This window comes from Sarcophilus harrisii, chromosome 1 (assembly GCF_902635505.1).
Source record: "Sarcophilus harrisii chromosome 1, mSarHar1.11, whole genome shotgun sequence".
NCBI classification, from domain to species: Eukaryota; Metazoa; Chordata; class Mammalia; order Dasyuromorphia; family Dasyuridae; genus Sarcophilus; species Sarcophilus harrisii.
This window is the reverse complement of record NC_045426.1, coordinates 262565837-262582002: the sequence shown is the minus strand read 5'-3', so window position 1 is coordinate 262582002 and position 16166 is coordinate 262565837. Positions and strand designations below refer to the sequence as shown.

The following is a 16166-nucleotide window of genomic DNA, read 5'->3' as shown; positions in this document are numbered from 1 at the left end:
CATATACAAAGGATACATCTGCTCTATCCAAGGTCCTATGAGTTCTATAGCTTTCTATGACCACTCTAAGTAGAAGTATCTCACAGATGGGTTCAAGGTCCTAGAACATACTTCTCTTTTCTCCATCAATGGTCACAGGAGAGGGATTTCAGCCCAATAATCTCTAATGATCGCCCTTAACCTGGAAATTGCAGACACTTCTGGAGGAAATATGTGCTTTGTCCTGGGTAAACAGTCTGAAAAAAAATAATGCTATAGCTCTCTATTACTAAAAAGCATATACAGATTGAATTGAAAGACTTCTCCAAACCATATGTACAAGTACTATTTACTCCCTATCCTATTACACTAAAATTATCTGAGATAATCAACAACGTCTCAGTCCTTTGTATTCACTGAACAACCTAGACTCCAGGATTCCCAATGACAAGACTTCAGATACCAGGCCCAATCAGGAGCCAACTGCACACTCTATGAGTAAGGTATTCTAGGCCTATATAGTCTCACATCATTTTAGGATGATAGAAACAAAAGGCACATAGTCTGAATTCAGATTTTTGAGGACCCAAACATAACTTATTTACTCACTCAGATGTCTGAATCAGATCTGAACCCCAGACAACTGACACTTTTCCCATCTAATGCTAGCAAACTCTCATTCACCTGAATTATTTCAAAGGTATGTTTGCTGAAGTGGGATTTCCTTCCCCCACCTAGTATTGCCTACTCTCCTCTCCCTACCTACCTCAATCCTAATATCTTCTGTCACCGCTATTCCCCTTATTGTGCCCTCTGGAATTCTAGGTCAGCTGGTAACTTTCCTTCATCCCAGAACTTTCTTACCGTCCATATTCTTATACTTAAGAAAACCTCACTCCTTCCTGAAGCCAATGCATATCTGGCAATCCTCTTCTTTCCTGGCTGTTCTTCTCTCATCCCCTAATACACTGGGTCAGGAGGACCAATTTCTCAGTGTCAATACCAGAATATCCTATTGCCATCATTCACCTTCCACTTGACCCTGTTGCCTCTCCAAGTTTTTTTTACCACTTAATTTTTAGTGTTTTTTTTTTTATAACACTGACCTTTCTTCAGTCTCTGACACTTTGCCTAGCCCCTCCTCTCAAATACTCTCTCTTCCCTTTCATATATTATATATATAATCAAGTATGAGATTGCTCTGTCCTGCATTCTCTACTCCACTGCTCTCTATGCAATATCTTGGTGTTCTTCCATTCCACAGTTCAAAGAGCAAGTCCAAACAGATAACTACCAAATTTATCTCTATTCAGTTCTATGCTATCTCCTGAAATTCAGTCCTAAATTGCCATTCTTGTTGACTCTTCGTAATTACCATCTCTTATCTATTTGTTAGTTCATCTCTTTAACAATCTTTTCTAGAAATTTCCCAGGATGGAAGCTCACTAACTTATAGTTTAAAGTGTACTTTTTAAAATAGAAACATTTGTCCTGTTCCAGTTTTATGGTATCTCTCTTGTTTTCCAAAATCTTTCATACATTTTCATTATCATAATTAACATTTTATAATTATATCAGCCAGTTTTTTCATTAACAGTTCTACCTGGGTCTCCTTACAAAACCTGTTAACTCCTTACTTAAGTAGGACTTATTAAATGTCTGCTGAATTAAAAGCAAGTTGAACCTCTCTGAGTCACAGTGTCTTCATGTATAAAACAGATAATAATGCCTATGTGATACAGAATCAGAGGATCAAATCTGATCATGTATATAAGTACCTCAAGTAATCTATATGTAAACATGCACACATATACATGTATCTATACATATGTGTGTATATCATTATATATGTATATACATATCAGTATATGTATGTGGGCCAGCTCTGTGATTTCCTTAGTAGAGAGAATGCTTCTACCAATACAGTTTGGGATCTGCTCTGCAAATTATAGCCTCAGAATACTGCTTGGCTTAAGTGACTTGACACACAAAACTAGTCATATTAGATGAAGGACTTGAACTCAGGTCTTCCTGACTTTAAGCCAATTCAATACATCAGAGTGCCTCTCAAACTGCTACATAAAAGTCATCTACTTATTATTGGGTCAGTACATCCTCTCTGGAGTGGGATAGATGATCAGGAATCAAAAGGCATCATGAAGGATAATGATCTTCTCCCTCCCTTTTCAGGATTAGTCAGGAACATGTTCCTGTCCCCAGTAACATGAAGGTTCCTTCTGCAGGGAGTTTGAGGCCTCTGGCACTCCCTGGAATTCTCTAAAGGAGACTTCCTCTAGTATAAGACTGTACCTTTGCCAATAAGTTCAGGCTCCACACTGCATTTTTCCCCCGACTTCAAGGTAGCAATGATGGCACGCACTGTGGAGCTGACTGCCTCAGAGTCTCGGCGGAAAGCCAATGTTTCAGCCAGGTGTAAGAATCCACCTCGTACTGCAGAAAAACATTTCAGCATCATTACTCTAGCCACAGAAAGGAGACTCCACCCTCTTTAACTCCACATTTCCTTATGGTTGTGGCTACCACCATTCGCTCCTGACAATCTGTTCCCTCCAGGGAAATTTTACAAAGGGGGAATTATCCCCCTGTGAGTGCAGTCTGCAACTCAAGCAATGTCCCCTCTGTACTGCACAAGCTCTTTCTCCCTTGGTCAGAGAGACCAACCCTAAAGGAAATTTTGTCACTCTAAACTCTTAAATTATGAAATCATTCAGCCACATCCTTATTAACACCATTTCAAATGCCTATAGACACAGAAGTTCCAACAAATTCCCCTCAGTTAATGAGAAAATTATTTTCTCCATATAAGTTAGAAAGAAACCATGAAAAAAAAAAATTCTCATCAGGGAACTTTTTCTATTTTCAGTGCCACACTTTGCTCCTCCTGACTCTTCATACCATCACTGATCCTGTGTCGTGAAGAGTACTGGGCTGCAAACAATTTGAGCTGGGCCTGGAGAGGGCCATCTTCCACCGCAGGGTTTTCCAGCCACTGCAGCATTTGCATGAGGACTTTGAAGAACAGCGAAGAGAAGGCTGTGTCCTGTGGAACACAACGCTGCAAGAGAGTAAAGGACCAAGAGTTACAAGCATGACTCACAGCATACAATTCATAAGATACAATGGTCAAGAGAGCAATTATCCCAACCATAAGAGATTAGGTAATGCCTTCTGATTAGTGTATAAAATGATATGGTCATTGTGTCTACTCATTACCTACATGGTTATCCCTTCCACATGGCAATTTTCACATCCCAGGGGATTCTGACAGTATCACAATAAGAAATTAAATGGAAATTTGGGGGGAGTTTTGTGGAAGCTGCAAAGGCCAACAGATAACAGAAAAAAAATTACACATATAATACTGTGTAACATCAACAAAGTTTATCTTTCAGATATATTTCAGACTTCTCTGGTATGAACAGAAGGCCAAAAATTTTTACACAGATTTCTTTAGATTGTGGGAGTGCCATGCCTCTAACCCCTGTGATATGGAAGGGAAAAACTGTAAGAACATCTTACTATTTTTTTTTTAATGAAAATTAAGGATCACCATCACCTAAGTTCTTTTAGAGAAAACTCTCAAAAATCATTATAGCGGCACTTGAGAACAAATAGGAGCAAGATTTGCTAATCTTAGAGATTAAAAAAATGATATTCAAAGGCATTGAGTGTGGCTAAGTATAAACAGTGACAATGATCAAGACAGCAATAAACAACCTCCAACACTGACTATGCAAGTATTTTTTGAGTGCTTTTAGGACCTACTGTAATTGGATACTTCAGGACAGAATCCTGTACTGGTTAATGAAGGCGTTCAACAAAAATGCTTCTTGTCCTCAAGAAGCCTCTTACCTAAGAGAGAAGGTAAGACACATGCACAAATACAATACAAATTCAAATACGACAAGCACTTAGTATTTGAAATCAGGATCTGGGTTTGAATCCAATTCAGTCACAAAGTCAGCTTTACGATTGTGACTTAACTTCTCTGGGTCTCAGTTCTGTCAACTATAAAAAAAGGGGACTGGACGAGATGACTTTTCAAGTGCTTTAAAGCTCAACAGTTACAATCCTATGAGTAAAGATTAATTTAGTGGCAGGCAGAGTTGGTGAAAGCTTCATGGATATGTCACTGAAAAATGGCAAGAATATCAGAGGGAATTTGGGAGTTAGGGACAGTTTGAGCAAAAGCATGGAGACAAGAAAAGGCAGGACATGTCAACAAAATGGTCAGTAACAGTTTGTCAGGAGTGTAGATTATTTAAAAGGTAAGAATCTGGGATGATGTGAGAAAAATCAATGCCTTTGAACACCCGACTAGCACCCAACACACACTTTATTCAATAGGCAATGGAGAGTCACTGAAGACTTGGAACAGAAAATTGACATGACCAGTGCATTAGGATGATTAAACTAGCAATAGAGGGTAGAATGAATTGGTAAATAAAGAAACTAAAGGTAGAGAAACAGATCAGCTTATCAAAATGTTTCAAGTGAGAGATAATGAAAGCCTGAAATTAAAGTAAGAATAGAAGAAGACAAGAGGTAATGAATGTAAAAGATGTTTCAGATGCAGAATCAACTGATTTTACTGCCTGAGAAAGTTACCAAAGAGAAGGGGAAGGGAAAGATAATAAGAAATGATTAAGAACCAAAATTTCCATTTAATAATTCATTTTTCTATATTGATTAAATATCTCTTTGTTCCAAAAACTTGTGGGCTAACATTTTTCATATGTTCATGATCTGATTCTGCTGATTTTACTAATAACTATTCAAGTTACTTACCCTAAAAGAGTTAACATCTGTTGCTTCATAAAATCACAGTAGGATAAAGCTGGAATGAAGCCTGGAAGATATTGTAGCCCAATCCTCCAATATTTAAATAACTGGATCAACTTTCCCTCTTTACATATGTAACTTTATTTCAGAATATTCCTTTCCATGTACTGTATGTTTCAACCACACTACTACTGGTTATTCTCTTTATTTCCATCCTATATTTTCCCTACTCCATGTCTTTCCACATGCCATTCCATATTGTACTTCCACCTTCACCTGACTTTTCCTTTCCCTTTCCCTTAAAGGCTTGTCTCCTTCCAAAAAGCTTTTATTGATACTAATGACACATAATTCTTCCCTTTCTGAATCTTAAGTCACTGTTTTTCCTTCCCAATGTACTTAATCAGAGCAGCTAGGTGGTGCAGTGACTACAGTGCTGAGCCTGGAGTCTGAAAGACTCATCTTCCTGAATTAAAATCTGACCTCAAAACACTCACTAGCTGTGTGACTCTGTTTGCCTCAGTTTCCTCACCTGTAAAATAAGCTGGAGAAGGAAATAGCAAACCAGTCCAGTGTCTTTGCCAAGAAAACCTCAAACAGGGTAATGAAAAGTTGGACACAATTGAAATAACTGAACAGCAAAATGTACTTAATCATTTCCTAAATTATAATATATTATCTGTGCATGCTACTTCAGTTTAGCGAGAGGGTATGTGACAAGACCAAGCATTGTTACGAATGCTTTAAAAAAACTTGCTGAAATCATAAAGGCTTACCTGGTACTGGTACAGTTGCCGTATCAAGGGGCAGGAGATGAAGTGGTTCCGATGCATTGATATCACCAAGGACCCGCTGTGTGGGGAATTCAATAAGGCTGACACAGCCTGCAAAAGGCGTACGGCTATACCTGTCACTTGAGGGTTTCCCTGACGGACCTTTGCCAATTCCTGCCCCAAAGCTTGCTGGAGGGCCAGGGAAATAGGGCGAGGGTTTGAATTCTGCCATCGAGGATCAGGACTTAGTGTAAAGAGCTAGGACAGAAAAGAGGGAAGGAAAAGTTTTTGAGCAAGAATAATAGAATGAAGCTAGGAAATACTTCCTTTCCTTCAGCATATTAAGGAGGTTGGAGATGTTCTAGTCTCAGAGCTGAATTCCCGCATTCACTTTAAGCCTTTGGTTCAACCCATCCAAACCAATTTTGGCTGCCCATGCAAATTCATTCATGAGCCTAAATTTATCAAACTCTATGAACCTGTTATATCTTCAAAAAAATACACTTGCAAATAAATGCACAAAATGAGCAAGGTGAACCAGGGCTTCTAAAACAAAGAAGCAAAACTAATCTCACAGGCATCACTAAGGCTCAGTAAAATGAGACTCATAGCTAAAATACGGTTCTACAAGGATATATCTTACATAAAAACAAGAGAGTAAGTAAAAGGGACAAGGGGAATAAAATAGTATTTTATGATCAATTCTTGGAAACAAATCCAGGAGTCAAAGCAGGGAAACATGTCAGAAAACACTGAACAGTTTGCAAAATTGATACAATATTGTCATTGGAACAAAATATGACTATATAGATATAAAAAAGATAATCAACCAAAGAATTAGAGGTATTCCTTCAACCCCCAAACATAACAGTTAATTTCCTGAGTTCTATTAATAATCCTTTAAAGGTTAATAAGAGAAATTTTTATTCTGGATCTATTTTACTCCCCTTAACCCTTTTACATGGGTAGTGAAAGACAGTGAAGAATCTTGGATGACTCCTAGGTTGTAAGCCTAAGGGATTGGGAGGATGGTGTTGCCCTCTATAATAATAGGGAAGGTAGGAGTGGGAAAGGGTTTAGGGGAAAATAATGAGTTCTGTTTTGGACGTGTTGAGGAGTAACAATTACTTGGCAGGCTTTGAATCAAACTCTACATTAAGAATATGCTTTCTGAGCTTTAAGTAAATTAGGACTCTGACTTATTTGGTAATATAGAAAAATAAATGATTGGAATGAGTCAGAGGATAAAATATGCATTAGTCTTGTCCTTCTGGAGAGAGGGACTTTTGCTCTTTTCACTGATCTAATCTCAATACCTGAAGGAACATGCTGGCCAAGTCATCCTCTGGTCCCAGAACCCGAATCTGAGTGATGGCTCGAATCCTTCCTTGGCTCTGTGAATGTTCTGGACTAGTTTTTGGTTTAGGTGCATCTGTGCTATCTGGAGGAAAACAACAACAAAGGTGTTAAAATGACAACCAGTTTCTAAGGATAGAGGAGATATTTTGAAACCAAAACCATAATGAAAAGAATATCAAGTTTTAAAGTCAGCTGTGTGACCTCAGGCAAATTACAAATTACAAAAAATCTCACCTATAAAATAGGGATAAACATTTACACTACCTATCTCGCAAAATTTTTACAAGGTTGAAATGAGACAACAAATGTGAATATATTTTGTAACCATAAAATCCTGTATAAATATGAATTAGACAAAGGATGGCGAGTCACAAGCAGACTCCACTCCAGGGTGCTCAGTAAAACCCTTTAGTATCCTGGTCTGGATCAGTACAGATATCCACTCAAAGGACAGATATTAATCAGGGAGCAGGGACACTAGTTCAAGAATTCAAGATAACAAAAGGAAAAGCTATTAAAAACATACACACACATTCAGGATATTCACATCAGGCTTAGAAAACTGGATTTTGTCTTGTGCATACAGAAACATACCTCGTCGAGAGGGCAAAGAGGCAGTGAGCAGAGAATGGAAAGTCTGGCCACCTGTGGCTCCTCTTTCATGTTGAACTTCCACTAAATGAGCCATGTAATCTGCAAAGCAGTATATCAACAACATAAACATACAAGCATAAAGTACAACTCTTTCCCACAGAAACCAAAGCTGAAAGACAGTCACTCTAAGACTGGTTTCCAGCAATGTTCACCAAAAGTTTGCAAAGACTCCAGCATCTGAGCTACAAGATCTTTGTTGGCAAAACCCCAGCTAATGGGACAGAGCACCAAACGTAACATTGACACGACAGCTTATGCCCCAAATATGTCACTCATTAACCTGTCTGGCTTACTCAACAGCTGGGCCAATGAAGCTGGCAATCTGGTATCATAATAGCGATTCAGGCTCCAGAGACCAGGTTCTCCTTCTGCAAACCTTGCCTAACTACTCCAACTCACCCTGCTTCCTTTTTTTGAACTCCTTTTGTACTTATAATCAGTGCCACACAGATTAGCACTTAATTATTCACTAATTGCTTCTTGTAAGTTTTATCTCCCCAGTTAGACCACAAGCTCTTTAAGGGTAGCACCTTCACCCTCTGGATCTCTTTAGTTCCCCTACCGTGCCCAGTGTACTGTTCGTTGTTCAGAAAACAAAAGGCAGTTGACTGACTGACTGATTGATCCTTGGTTGGGCTATGGGATATAGGTGAAGCAGCTCTTACTCTTGTCCATGATGTTTTGCTCCAGGGTCTGAGGATCATGGGACACAGCCTGGTCCAAGTACTGCAGGAGTTTACTCATGCTGGAGACAGGAATTCCAAAAGATTGAACAAAGAGAAGCAGCTGCTGAGGCTCCAGATCCTGCAATGCTAGAATCAACAGGTTTCTTCAGCAAACAGAGGAAGGTGAACATTTGGAAGCAGAACGAAAGGGAGACTGGGTAGGGTATAAATAAGAGGGAGAAAAAGAGGTTGGGGAAGCATTGTTTTTTTCCAGATCTGTACAGCTTAGGCCTCTCTTGCCTCTGGTGACTAGTGGCAGCTAGCCAGTGACTCAGGAAGACAGGTAAAGAGAAGAAAAAGGTAGCTTGAGAGGCAAGGGTTAAATTCAGACTTCAAAACTTTAAAAGGTTCATAATTTCATCAGGGTATTCTCTACTGATCTAGCTTGCAACCTTTGATCGTTTCATGAGTTCTGTGACCAAAATAATTCATCACCTGATAACCAATCTTCAAGTGATGAGCCTCTCCAAACTTATCTAGGCTGGTTCCTCAGAAGACACTCAGGGGCTGAGAGCCATACTTGAAGCATTTCCAGAGCAAAGGAAACTCTTTCTAAACTTATACTTCACTGGCATAGCTACAAAGAACCCAGGATCACTTCCATGCCAGAAGTAGGTTATAAACCCAGCCCCTAATTCCCCTTATCAAAGTCAAGCCAAATATCCACCTTCATAACCCTGTCGGTTACATGATGCTTTTTTGTGACTCTTGCTTCCCTACAATGTTAATGGATATTCAATTTCCATTTACTTTCATCTGGTTCCCACATTCTCAAATAAGACATTTGTAAAACACTTAGTACAGTATCTGGCATACAAAAGGTGCTATATAAATACTTATTTCCTTTTCCCCTTCCCCATTATTGTGACATATGTAGTGTTCCTCTAGGTTAGTGGACCACAAAGTGTGGTCCAGAGAATCTTGGGGAGTCTCTGAAACCCTTTCATGGGGTCTACAAATTCAAAATTAGTTTTTAATTCTAATATGGCAAATATCTATAAATATAACCCACATAAATAAAAATTCTTTGGACAGATCCTCAATAATTTTTAATAGAAAAAAAATGAGAATTAAAGTTTGAGAACCACTGTAGTCTAAGTTACAGGCTTGCTTTTGGTGCTAATGCTCTGAGAGTAGCATTTTAAATAAAGTTATTAGTTTTTGGAAAAACAAAAACTTCCTTTTGGGATAGGATCTTGCTTAGGTTATTTTGTTTTTCTGTACAGAATTTATGAGAATTTCAAATGTGGCTCCTCTAGGATCAAAAAATAATTAATGAATCCACCAAAATTGTCATTTGTCTGTAAGGCCTTCACTGTCATTACCCATATGCACTTCTAAAATTCCTACAACTGCTCACCATGTTCATTCCTTTCCAAAGCTGAAGGGTGACAAAAAGGGTACAGACATCATGCTACGTTTTGGCTGAAAGAACAGGATATGCCAAGTGTGAAGAAAAGATTTAGGTAGAGCATGCTATGTTCAAATATGGCATGTAAAAAAAAAAGGAAAGAACAGTTTTTCTTTAGCCCCAAAAGGCAGAACAAAGACCAAATTACAAAAAGGAAGATGCTGGCCTAATAGAAGGAATACTTTCCTAATAATTAGAGCTAGATAAATATGAAATGGGCTTTCTCAGAAGATAGTGAGTTCTCTGACACTAGAGGACGTGGTAGCTAGGTGACCACTTGTCATCCTGTTTTGGAATGGTTTGTTCTAGATGACTGACATTCCTTCCCAACTCTCTGATTCTATGAAATTGTTTAAATCACCAATCCAAGAAAACAAACTATATCTGTAACATATGTACTCAAAATTCCTCTAAAAGAAATAAATCCCCCCAAAATCAATTTAATCACGAGTTAAGAAAAAGGAAAAGTTTATATTGATTTTATGCCTGCAGCTTGATTTTTTTTAGGCATATGCTGATTTTCACAATTCTTAGAAAACTTAGGAACAGTGGTCCAACAGAGAAAAAGTTAAACTTAACTTTATTCACTATTCCCAAGGTGGGAAAGAAGCTCTAGGAATGGCCCATCAAGTGATGAATTGTATTCATAAACTAAACCTGTGTATTTTCTGGAAGACAAGATTCTGGCAATTCCTAAAGTCTCTCAGACCCTTTTCCTCTTAAACATAATATCTGAGAGGGATCAAGGAGCACATATGAGTCCAAGGTTTAATACCCAGAAACTCTCCATTATTTACTCTCTTTCCAATGAAATACTCCTGAGACAAAGACTGGCAACTGAATCTGGCTTACCAGCATCCACTAGGCGAGGTACCTCTGAGCGTATCATACGAAGCTTCAGCCAATCAGGAAGTAGCAGGGCTTCCTCAGATGTATCCACAAGGAAAGCAGTTGGCAAGGGCTTCTTCTCTGGGAACCAGATGTCCAGTAAAGCATGGAATTCAGCATCCCCAGCTTCAAAAGAAGCCACGACAAAATAAGCATCATGGGTTAATTCAATTACAAACAGTCCAACATTTTGTACCAGAAGTACTTTTCTTTTATACTTGTTGCATGATTTTTTTTTCATGATATGAATGCTTTGTTTTTTTTTTTTTAACAACTTTCTTCATGATGGAATTTAAAAACAAATGTTAATTGAAACCATCATCTTCTACATTTTTTTCTAGTTCAAAATGAAGCCATATTTATGACAAGGTCAGTATATGAATGATACCATATAAGTATTTTACTTGCTTATACTGATTTCAAAGACATGCCCCTATCTTCAACAAATTTACCATCTAAAATTGCCATTCTGTTTTTATTTTACTTTTTATCACTTTACTTTTTTGGATTTTTTTTTAGTTTATTTATTTTTAATACACATTGTTCTATGAATTATGCTGGGGGAGAAAAATCAGAGCAAACGGGAAAAACCATTGGAGAGAAAAAAATAGAACAAAGAAGTGAACATTAGCATGTTGATTTACATTCAGTCTCTTTAGTTCTTTCTCTGGTTGCAGATAGCATTTTCTGTCCAAAGTCTATTGGGATTGCTTTGGATCACCAAACTACTAAGAACCAAGTCTTTCATAGTTGATCATTCCACATCCTTGCTGTTATTGTGTTCAATTATTCCTAGTTCTGCTTGTTTTGCTCAGCATCAGTTCATGGAAATCTTTCCAGACCTTTCCATAATCAGTCTGTTCAACATTTTTAATAGAACAATAATATTCCATTATCTTCATGTACCTCAACTTGTTCAGTTATTCCCCAATTGATAGGCATCTACTCCTTTTCCAATTCTTTGCCACCACAAAAAGAGCTGCCACAAACATTTTTGCACATATGGGTCCTTTCTCCTTTTTTATGATTTCCTTAGGATACAGACCCAGAAATAGTAGTGCTGGGTTAAAGGGTATGCATAGGTTGACAGCTCTTTGGACATAGTTCCAGATTGCGCTTCAGAATGGTTGATTATTTCACAACTCCATCAACAATGCATCAGTGTCTCAGTTTTCCTATGTCCCCTCCAAAATTTATCATTATTTATTACTGTTATCTTAGCCAATCAGAGGTGTGAAGTGGTACATCAGTTATTTTAGTTTACATTTCTCTAATCAATAGTAATTTATGTGGCATGATTTCTTTTAGACTCTAGGCACATGATCCCATTTTGTATCCACAAGTTTACTCACAAAATAAAAGCAAGATCAGAGAGGAGGTGCTAGATCCACCTCTTTGGTCAATTAAGAAAAAAATCCAATGCTCAGGAGATGGTCTTCAAGGGAATTAAAATTTGTAAGTAAAAATAATAGAAGACAATGGTATAGACTAAAATCAATCAAACTTCAAAAGAAAAAAATTGGTAAGTGGACATCATCAAGTTACTTATGTCTTCTATGTGGGACTCAACATTGCCTGTAACTGTTCAGAAAAGGATGTCAAGGACTCAAGGATCCTATTCTACTTCTTTTCAAGGTTCAAGTAGGAAGCAAAGCTCAAGAGATCCCAACTCACCTTGTGGAGGTCCCAGTGTCAAGAGAATGACCATGGCATGGACTACAAGTATATGCATAGTGGCTGTTTCTCCACTCGTCCATCGAAGAAAGACCTGGTCCTGGGACTCTGACTAAAGGGATAAAAAGGTTGGGACAAGTTTCCAAAGGAGAAGAAGCCAGTTCACCTCCATTTTATGACTTGAGTACTAAGATGAAAGAGCAAGCCCACAAGGAGGCAATTACTTACCCAGCTATATACCTCCTCCCCCTCTTTGCTCTTGCGCATTCGCCTCACATAGCGTGAGAAGATAGAGAGCAGAGCCACTAGTACTGCATCAGACTCTGCGCTGTAGGAAAGTTTTGAAAAGAGGTGGGACATGATGGTGGAGCGTTCAACAATTAGTCGGGCCACATCCTGGGGGGAGAGAGACAACTTTGCAAATTCTTATTGACAGCAACCATCTGATCTACCCCATGCATGCTGATCATCCTTTCTGTCTGATAGCACAATTTCTCCCTCCCAGCTAGATTTCTATTACCAAAGAAAGCTTTGCCTTCTCTCTTGTATCCCTCATGGGTACTTATACATACTGAAATAAAAGTCTGATTGGCCAACAGGACAGAGTAGGTATATCATAGAGGTATAAAAAGAGTTTAATGCAGAGTTTTTTAATCTGATACCCATGGTGTTTGGTTAAAAAAAAAATCCCTTAATAATTGTACCTAACCACAATTGGTTTTCTTTATAATATTGTGTATTTTGTTTTATACATTTAAAAATATTATTCTGAAACCTTCAGAGTTTTTACCAAATTGCCAAAGGGATCTACAAGAATCTCTAGTTTATACTAACACATGGCAACTACAAATATCATCATGGAAAAGAGAAAACAAGAAGAATGAGATTAAGTTTTAAGGCTATAAATGCGACTGCCAGAACTATGAAAGTTAAATGCTGCACCAAGGACTTGAAATGAAATAACCAAGTTACGTGACTTGCTCAAAATTACACAACTAGTTATGGCAGAATTAATGAGAGAAAAGTAGTATGGCTCTATGTCACATAAAGAAATAGTTAGGTGTACCCAAAGGTTTGAACTGATCTCAAATGATTTAACATAAAGACTTCTGAAGTCCCTTCTAATTACAGATCTACGACCCTACAATAATTGGCATTGACACAAAATAATCTTTTGGGATAGGATCTCATGTTTAGAATGCTCCACACAAGGTTTATCCATTCATTACCATATGTTGTGAAGGATCTGTTTTTGTATAAGTTACCTCCCCACACTCACTCCCCTCCTCTGGCATGTAAGGTGTCCATGAAAGCAAGTCAGCCAGATGCAAATTCTGGCAAGTCTCTACAACACAAGCCTGACAGATTTTGAGTAGTGAGTGGGTTATGAACTTCATGCCTGATGTCCAGCACCAACTTAGCTAGATCTAGAAAGGCCCATGATCAAAGTGGGCCAGCCACAAGGAGATGGAGTATACACATCAATAAAATCACATATCCTTTAAGTACAGGAGATAGTAACAATGTAGGGAAAACCTGTGTGACCATGCTTGCCTTGTCATTCACACTTTCAAGGACAAACTGAAGATACCACTGCTCACCCAATGGCAGTTTATCCTAACTGCAGGCAAAGTGTGTACAAGAACTAAATAACTTTTTTTGAACACTGTATTTCCAAACATGACATGACAATAGAAAACTTCACAGACATTCACTCCTATTCTGGAACAAAAGTGAATTTCACTGATGATAAAAAAACTTCATCAATTCCAACCCCCCCCCCCCCCCCCCCCCCAATCCTAGGGTACTCAAAGCATTATTCAAGCATAAGCTGGTTTAAAGCCAAGCTTCAGACAGAATATACCAAATGGCTATAAATGACAAAACAACTAAAATTTACTGTGCTAGGAACTGCAATGCACATCTTTAAAGAAAACACCAAAAATGTTTTCAATCCCTGCTTACCAAAGCAAGATCATTGTGCTGTCCCTGTTCCTCCACTGGGGCATGCTGGGAGAGGTACACGAGGTAGGCACTAATAGTCTGTGGATCTGTTTCCATGTGGATAGCCTAGAGTGAGAGCAGATTTCCTTGAAACCATCAGCAAAAATAGGAACTTGATTCTATAGCTACTGCTGTTTTCCCTGGTCCCCACTACCATCCCACCCTAGTTCAATACAACCTTCAAAGGGAGCTGGCATCTCTTTCCTCCCTTGACATGCCTCTGCATACTCTCACCTGCTGCAGGGCCAGAGCTGTTGTGTTTCTGACACTATCAAACAGTGGTAATCGTGGCAGATCTCTCAATAGCCACTGGTATCCCTGAAGCATTTCTGAGTCACCTGAGTCTTCTTCCATAGGATGGTCTTTCTCCTCTCCATCACGAAGCCCGCCTTCTGACAACACCAAGGACAATCCCTGCAAGTGTACACATAAGCAAGTCATGCCTGAGATTCCATGAAAGACTGATGTCTTTTGCCAGAAACAATGTATTTACAACAGTTTGGGTAACATAATGATTTCCAAATAGGATTCTGGAGAAACAGAAATTTGTCATAATTTTACACAGTTTATTTTTTATATCCCCATAGGGGGATTTTTTTAAAAAGACAAAGAACTATTTTCTATCAAACTATTAGTGTGGGATATATTTCCTTAAGGACTACCAACCTCCCATCAAACTCCCAGTAAATAAAGACAGTCTGCTCTATTTTGACAATCTTAAGTGAAATTTTCTAGTTCTTATCTAGTGTAGTTATGCCAGAAAAGTGAATTTAAAGTTTTATATTTTGCTTTTTCCTTTCTCATTTTAATAATGTTGTTAATTTTTTTAGTATCTATTTATAAGACATCATTATAAAGAATCCTACTAGACTATCAATTATGGCTAAAATTTGGTTATCTGCCTAGCAAGATATTGAATAAAGGTTTTAATATTGCTAAAGGACAGGATAACATGTTTTGAAAACCACAAATTCCTTTCCCAATTAGTGTTCCAATGTGAGTTTTACCTTCATGGCTAAAACCCTGGAGGCCACTTGAGAGGAACTAAGGCGCCGCAGGAAGTAGTCCAGCACCTCACAGGTAGTCTGTTCATCAGCCTTAGGGCCTAGCAGCAAGTCCTGCAGGCGGCCAAGCAGCTGTCGCTGCTTCTGCTGTCTCTGCAGAGACAGGAGAGGTTGCTTCTGATGAGATTGGAGTGGAGATACTCGGTTCAGAGCTGAGGTCCTGCCTGAAGGAGCACTGACCTGGCGTTTCTTGGCCCTCTGCTCTTTGCTCTCTCCCTCCTCCTCTTCCTCCCCTGAGGTGACATCATCGGCAGCATCATGAAGCAGGAACTCACACAGACACTGTACCGGCAACACATCCAAGGAGCCTTCACTGGATTGAACCAGATCTGCTAACCAGGGCATGGATTGGGAAGAGGCCTATGGATGGAAAACAGAAAAACATTAACTAAAAGATTTATTGTCTTCTCTCTGCAGAACACACACATATACCTGTGTCAGAAAGGATATGAGGTGGCTTACGAAGTGAAACAATCTATTAAAAAGAAATGAGCTTTTTTTTCAAGTATAAGACTGAGTGATTGCAGCTAAATAGTGAAAACAGTATCAAAGCATGGTCCCTTTTAGTTATTTAAGCCTCAAATCTTCCCACAAAGGCTTTCTGTGACAGATAATTCCCCACACACTTCACAAATTTACTATTTCATTAATACAAATATAGTCCATTTGTATACTTCCCCCTCAAGTATAGATATTACTTATGTATCTATGTAATCATATGTGCAGCAACACTATATTTAAGAACACCAAAATGGCTCACTTTTACTGCTAGCACTACAGCGCTTTCATGTCCTTGGGCTGAAAGCAAACTGCATTTCCCTTCAAAATGCCT

At 38.5% G+C, this 16166-nt stretch overlaps 1 protein-coding gene across 4 annotated transcripts in view; it reads right to left on the bottom strand.

The window, feature by feature from the left end:
• Positions 1-16166, bottom strand: part of INTS1 (integrator complex subunit 1) — a 45405-nt gene that overhangs the window by 11833 nt on the left and 17406 nt on the right. For all 4 annotated transcript variants that reach the window (XM_031941349.1, XM_031941330.1, XM_031941337.1 and 1 more), the window contains exons 21-33: positions 15515-15694; positions 15278-15427; positions 14505-14684; positions 14232-14336; positions 12495-12662; positions 12267-12378; positions 10557-10718; positions 8234-8380; positions 7509-7607; positions 6872-6996; positions 5559-5813; positions 2896-3055; positions 2290-2430 (exon numbers count right to left, since the gene is read on the bottom strand). In XM_031941349.1, coding sequence (XP_031797209.1) covers positions 2290-2430; positions 2896-3055; positions 5559-5813; positions 6872-6996; positions 7509-7607; positions 8234-8380; positions 10557-10718; positions 12267-12378; positions 12495-12662; positions 14232-14336; positions 14505-14684; positions 15278-15427; positions 15515-15694 — 1984 coding nt within the window. The remainder of the gene's footprint in view (positions 1-2289; positions 2431-2895; positions 3056-5558; positions 5814-6871; positions 6997-7508; positions 7608-8233; positions 8381-10556; positions 10719-12266; positions 12379-12494; positions 12663-14231; positions 14337-14504; positions 14685-15277; positions 15428-15514; positions 15695-16166) is intronic.